The sequence below is a fragment of the Fulmarus glacialis genome, unplaced genomic scaffold, assembly GCF_000690835.1.
Source record: "Fulmarus glacialis isolate BGI_N327 unplaced genomic scaffold, ASM69083v1 scaffold15574, whole genome shotgun sequence".
NCBI classification, from domain to species: Eukaryota; Metazoa; Chordata; class Aves; order Procellariiformes; family Procellariidae; genus Fulmarus; species Fulmarus glacialis.
In genome coordinates this window covers 7,361-13,305 of record NW_009208820.1, presented here as the reverse complement: position 1 = coordinate 13,305, position 5,945 = coordinate 7,361, and the positions used below count along the sequence as shown (strand labels likewise).

At 43.6% G+C, this 5,945-nt stretch overlaps 1 protein-coding gene across 1 annotated transcript in view; it reads right to left on the bottom strand.

Annotated features, from left to right (window-relative positions):
- Positions 1-1,919, bottom strand: part of CD9 (CD9 molecule) — a gene marked incomplete at its 5' end in the record, with an annotated part of 9,168 nt that extends 7,249 nt beyond the window's left edge. The window contains one exon of the mRNA XM_009576638.1: positions 1,799-1,919. Within this exon, the coding sequence (XP_009574933.1) occupies positions 1,799-1,919 (121 nt within the window). The remainder of the gene's footprint in view (positions 1-1,798) is intronic.
- Between the last annotated feature and the right edge of the window lie 4,026 nt (positions 1,920-5,945).

The window sequence follows — 5,945 nt, the reverse complement described above, 5'->3', positions numbered from 1 at the left end:
ATTTTTTTTACCCCAGCTTAAGCTTTCTCCATTTTGAAAAAAAGAGTCCATCAGAATCTCTATTTCAGTTTCTTTTCAGTAGTATAGAAAGCTTTTGAGGTAACTTGCTTTGTTACTACGTGCAAATTGACAGATTCTTTCAATTTCCTATTGGAAACCGCAGTCAGTAACTACTGCCAGAAAAATATGTTAAAACAGTAATTCCTATTAAACTTTTTAAAACTCAGTTTAACCTACAGAGATTTCAAGTAGGTTTCACTGGCTGCATTCAGCCAGTAGCTTAAGTATCACCTCATAAAACTTTTGTGTTTTAGGAGGTTGAAGAATTGTTTTAGACTACCAAAAATAAGACTTGTTAAATATTCCGCTCAATGGCTAAGTTTAGATTTCTGTTCCCTTTCCAAGGTCCAGATAAAAGCATCTGGAAATCTTCCTGGCAGCTGCAAGAAGAACTTGCTACCATGCTAGCATATCAAGGGTGAAATACAAGCTTTCTCACAGATAAGCTGTCTGCATGCCTGTGGCCTCTTTATGAAGTCGCACAAGCATTTCAATATTCCCAACTATGATCTCTAACAAGCCTAACTCATCATTCCTAACCGTACTCCCTGTAGGCAGAGGCTACCCTGGTACTGTGAGGCTGCAACGTGAGTTGCACCTCCCAGCATGCTGACACAGTCTTCACTGACCCTTTAGACAGCAGTCTGGGTGTTGTGACAGGTCGCATAGCTCACCACAGGAGCCAGTCTTCTTGGCAAGAGAAAGACCAACCTAACCACGCTGTGGATGGCTAATGAGTGATGCCATACAGGACATGGCAAATCCAGGTGTTACAGGGATGTGAAATATATATGTATAAGTATTGGTCAAATCAAAGATGACAGACACGTATGTAAGAAAGGTACATATTTGAATTTGCTTTCTTCCCAATCGTTAGAGGTCTTCAAACACAGCTACTTGGTTTCAAAAAGGGTTTGAGCACCTACAGGTGACAACCACCAAAGAAGCATGTGTTCCTCTGACCAAGCCTAAAAGTGACTGTAGAGATCAAAAATCTTACAGTTAGGATAAAAATCTGACTTAGTTAGGAACTCCAACGACATTAGAATAACAAACTGAAAGCATGTGTCTTTGTCCCCTAATTGGTAATCTTGCAAAACAGAATATATCAAGGAATAACTTCCATGTGGCCTAACTAAAGCTACTTTGATCTAGGTTGCCTGTAATAGTTGCTCATATAGACCAAGATATTCATGCATCCCTTCCATTATGTTCAGTATAAACTAGCATACATAGGGCTGTAAGAGTTAGACAATAGTGTGTATGCTCCTTCTGAGAGATGAGGCGATAGAGTTATGGTTTTGGGTAGCCTAGGTTGGTCACTTTGGGGGAAAAAAAGTAGTTATTGATGTCATCTGTGACTACTCAGTTTAGAGTGAAACTTTGCTGACTCACATTGTGAGAAGCATCAGGCAGAGACGTCCTCCGTGTCTACCAGGAGTCCCTGGGATTACAAAACGCTTACCCAACAGCACCCAAAGAGGAACTGCAGGGTTTAAGCTGGGAAAAAGATGAAGTGATATACAATGCATAAGAAGCCAAGAAACCGCTGCTGTCTGCACGAGAGCTCACAGCAGAGGCTGGCCCCCTGCACCAGCCAGGGGAAGCTGCTCTCTGCCCCACTGAGGCTGTTTAGGGCCTTTGTCTTTAGCCTTCGAGGAAGACAAAGGTTTCTAAACAGTCTGGAAACCAGGGTGCAAAAGTGTGATCTACCACCCCGAGCCATCTCCTAGCTTACCCGTGTAAAACGTCGTGTTGTTGGATTCCAGTTCAAAGATGCTTTTGGTCTGTGAATCAAACCGAAGCCATAGTCCAATTGCAAGAACTGCTGTCCCTGCAAGCTGTAAGAACAAGTAAGCCTCGTTAAATAATACCAATTAATACATTCACCCTTGCATTAGTAACAACATCAGAAGTAAACACAGGATACAGCTCCGTTATTTAAAGAGCTGGTGACAAAGAATCAGCGTAAAAGGATGGGGATACCAAAACACGAATAAACTTAGGTTCCTGACATGAGGCATCTCGTTGACAGATGCGTTTACATATCAAACTACAACACACAAGAACAATGCCGTCCTTGTTCTTTACTGAAAATAACCGAGGTTTACCAAAGTGCCAAGTGTCAGTATTTCCACTGATCCCTCCACCCATTTTTTATTCTGGGTGACTGGAATGACATTGCATGGCTTAGTGATCTTAAATCTTCACACTGAAAGACAAGTGTATTGCAAGAAAAAGCGCCTTGTAAGGCCAGCTAAAAGTTTTAGCATATTAAACAGACTGGTAAGAGTTCAGTGCACTACAGTATAGAGTTTAGAAAGAGTACTCTTGCTTGCAAAACAGGGTAAAACCAACCCAATAAGTCACCGCACTGACAGGATGAGGAAAATACAGGCTGCTGAAAGAGCAACATTGCTGTGTGCTGATCTGGAACAACACAATCAAGTTTTAGATAATATTTAGTTTTATTATATTATTGTTTCTGCCTGTGCCTCCAGGTTCCTTTTAACATCAGTCCCCGTGTTTGCAGCAAGTTGTGTGTATAAATTAACTTCTGGATGAAACACCTAGCAGAAGGCATCAGAGAAGTGTTTGCAAGAAAGAAGGAATTGCACTGCGGTAAGGCAAATGCTAACAGTTTCCTTTGAACAGACTGAACCTCCCCGCTTTAAAAAGAAAACCTGGGGTCATCTTGCATGCAAAACCAAAAAAGAAACCAGGACAAACTAGAAGGCTGGACAGTATGCTTCTCAGCTCTTCCTTCCCTCCTTTGAAGACCATTTAACTATAAAAAAAGCTCTACAAAAGCGAGATGAGGACAGAAATACCACACATTGAAGCAGACATTAAAAATTCTAACTAAGAGTGAGCAATAAGCTTAGAAAGTTTGGAACTTTGGTTACGCTAAGCATGCATGAAAAGGAAAAACAAAGCCTTATTTCTGATAAGAAGTTCCTTCTCGAAGCGAACATTCTTGACTAGCCTCCAAGAAGCTGGAAAGTGTTTACTTTTAAATGTTAATTTTGAGTGAGAATACGGCAGGAATTCCCACAGAAAGCAGCCGACACCAAGCCCAACTCCCGCGGGCCCACGCTCTCCCCACGGGGAGCCCCAGAGCCCTTTCTCCCTGCTAGGGGAGTGCCTGCCTGCACTGGAGGCGGGCGCAGCTTTGCTGCCCGTGGCCGCCTTTGCTAACCTCCTAGGCTTGCTCTTCCAAACAAATGAGGAAAGCTTTGAAGATTCACACAGGACAAAGAGGATGGAACTAAGCCAGGGTTTAAGGGAAGGTATATCCCTTGCAGCTTCTCAGCAGAAAGCATCCTAACTGAAGTGCTAAATGGCTCAGGTATCAGCAAAGAAAGAGAAAAGGCCAGCCCTGCCAGAAAAACCAGCATTTCTTGTATGGCAGGCACCTGACTCCCAAGCCTGCCTCGAAGAGGAGCTGCAGGGTTTTAGCTGGGAAAAAGATGAAGTGATACGCCATGCATAAAGAGCCAAACCCAAACAGAGGCTTCCAGACCTATGCAAAAGGCACTTTGTTGGTGTCACAGGTGTGTAGGCACAGGCTTACTCACAAAGCACGCAGCAAGAACAAAGCCTGCACGTACCTACCACTTTCCTTGTTAGGGCTACGCTGACAAAATAATTTTAAGTTATGCCAAAGAACCTTGATAGTACACAGTATGTCACAACAGCGTTATTATTTCAATTTATTGTGCCACAGCAGCACCCCAGGGGAAGGGAGAGGTGCAGGAAGGGGACTGGCAGAGAGAAGGGTTGCCGCTCTACCTGCGCTCACTGCTACAGCATCACTTAAAGCCTTCGCAATCTCACTTCAGTGCCTCAGTTCAAAAACCACAAGGGCTTAGAGATGGAAAACAACTCACGCACTGCTTCTAGCCTACAGTTAAGTCACCCAGTATTTAATAACACTCTGTTTGAGACTCACTTTTCCTGGGTCATCAAACAGTCTTCAGCTTTTATAGGCATCCAGATCTGGAGCATTAGGGGAAGAAACCTACAGCCTCAGCTTGTTGCGCTAGGAACTCATGAATTACAAAGCCACAAGCCTAAGCACACCCAGCTGTCTGCACCTACCTATGTTTGTGGTTTGATAAGCCTCAGTGTTTGAGTAGAGAGCTCGGGACAGTGCGGAGCAGGGCACAGCAAAGGACTGTAAAACTAAACCCCAGAGCTGACCCCCCCACAGACCTTTAAGGCCAGAATATTCAAACTGAACTCTAAGCCATACTACAACCATGTAGATAACCTTGCAAGTCCAAGCAAAGCAGAAGGCTCAGTTAATGATCTCTTCGAGAAACAAACTGGTTGGTTAACATTAGGGAGAGCTGACATACTTAATATGGCTCTTTAAAAAACAGACTTAACTCTGGCTGGTGAGGGGGAAGGGTTAACTGTCATGTTTTCTCCTTGGAAAAGCAGTCATCCTGTGAAAAAAGTTATTATCACAGGGAGGCAAAAGACTTATTATGGATCACAGAATAGTGATAATACTTGATATCAGTGAACTGCTCCAGATCACTAAAAAAAAGTAGGATTAAATAAAGTGATAATTCTTTCCATGGTGGACTAGAAAAAAAATACAGCTCCTTCTTGCAAGAAAAAGTGAGTTTTTGTCTTGTTTTCTTAAGGAAAGCAGACTTGTGTTCTCAGTTTGTGCTCTTCCTACCCACAATGACCACTGAACTAAAAAAAGGCAGTTTTAAAGCAGAAGGCAAGAAAGTAATTTGAAACTTCAAGTTTTCATCAAAACAACAAGAGACTAGGGCACCAACGCTTGGCCTCAGAGGAAGAAGCAAGCACAGCCCCACAGGCACCCGCTGCGCTTGGCAGCATCTCGGACCGATCTGGCACACCCGAGGCTGGTCCAGGGCCGCCTCTCTGCTCACTGGTGCTACGCCAGTAGGTTTTGGCAGCGTTGTTGGGGTGGTTTTGGTAGTTGTTGTTTTTCCTCCCTAGGAAAGAGGTGCAAGCCCCCCCTGCCTGGGCTGCATGGAAGCAGATCCCCTGAAGAGCTGGTTGTTGGGTTTTTAATCCAAGTGTCTTCCCCAATCTAACAGACCTGTTTTGTCATAGGAGTTGAGTAATACAGGATATTTCTAAGTAGATCGATCCTGTGCTGAAAAATTTAACAGAAAGAACAAAACTGAAGCTAGTCACTGTGTGTGCAAAAACCTACACAACTAAGAAAAGAGCAGGTTTGTGTGCTTATGAAACACATAAGTAGTATGTTTCTGTAGTAACAAGTATAGGAAAGGGACCTCAAAAGACAGCTGTTTTTACCAATCTGACCAAAATGTGAAGTTAAAGGCGTACTATTCACTCACTGTATTGGAAAAGTTTGTGGCAGTGATTCTCCAGTAACAGCATGTCCCAGCACAAGTACACTACCAACATCCCTGCTCAAGCTAACAAGGCTTCCTTGTGATTCCTCTAACCAATACTAAGCATCTTACAGCTCCCAGCTCATTTCTGTTTGACTTATCTCTATTCTATAGCTGCAACGGACATATGCTAAGCAAGGATAAAAATATCTGGTCATTCCTCCTCTAGTCCTATGAACGCTCCTTGTTTTTTGGGGTTTTTTTTGCATCGCATGCAAACATACCCCCATCGCCTCAAAGGCTCTATCTACTCCTGCATGCATCTTTCTGCCTGTTGCAACAGGAAAAAATGGCTTTTTTGGTCTGTCTTCCTTTCTTACACAGCCCTGCACCTTCTCTAGTGAGCCTCCTGTGCAGGACTTCCCTCCTCCCACCCATCCAGCCCCACACTCTGACAAGTGCCTTCTCCAAAGTCAGCCCCTTCCATTGCTGTGGTCTCCCCCTTACAAACTACATGGTTTTGCCTCTGAGCATATC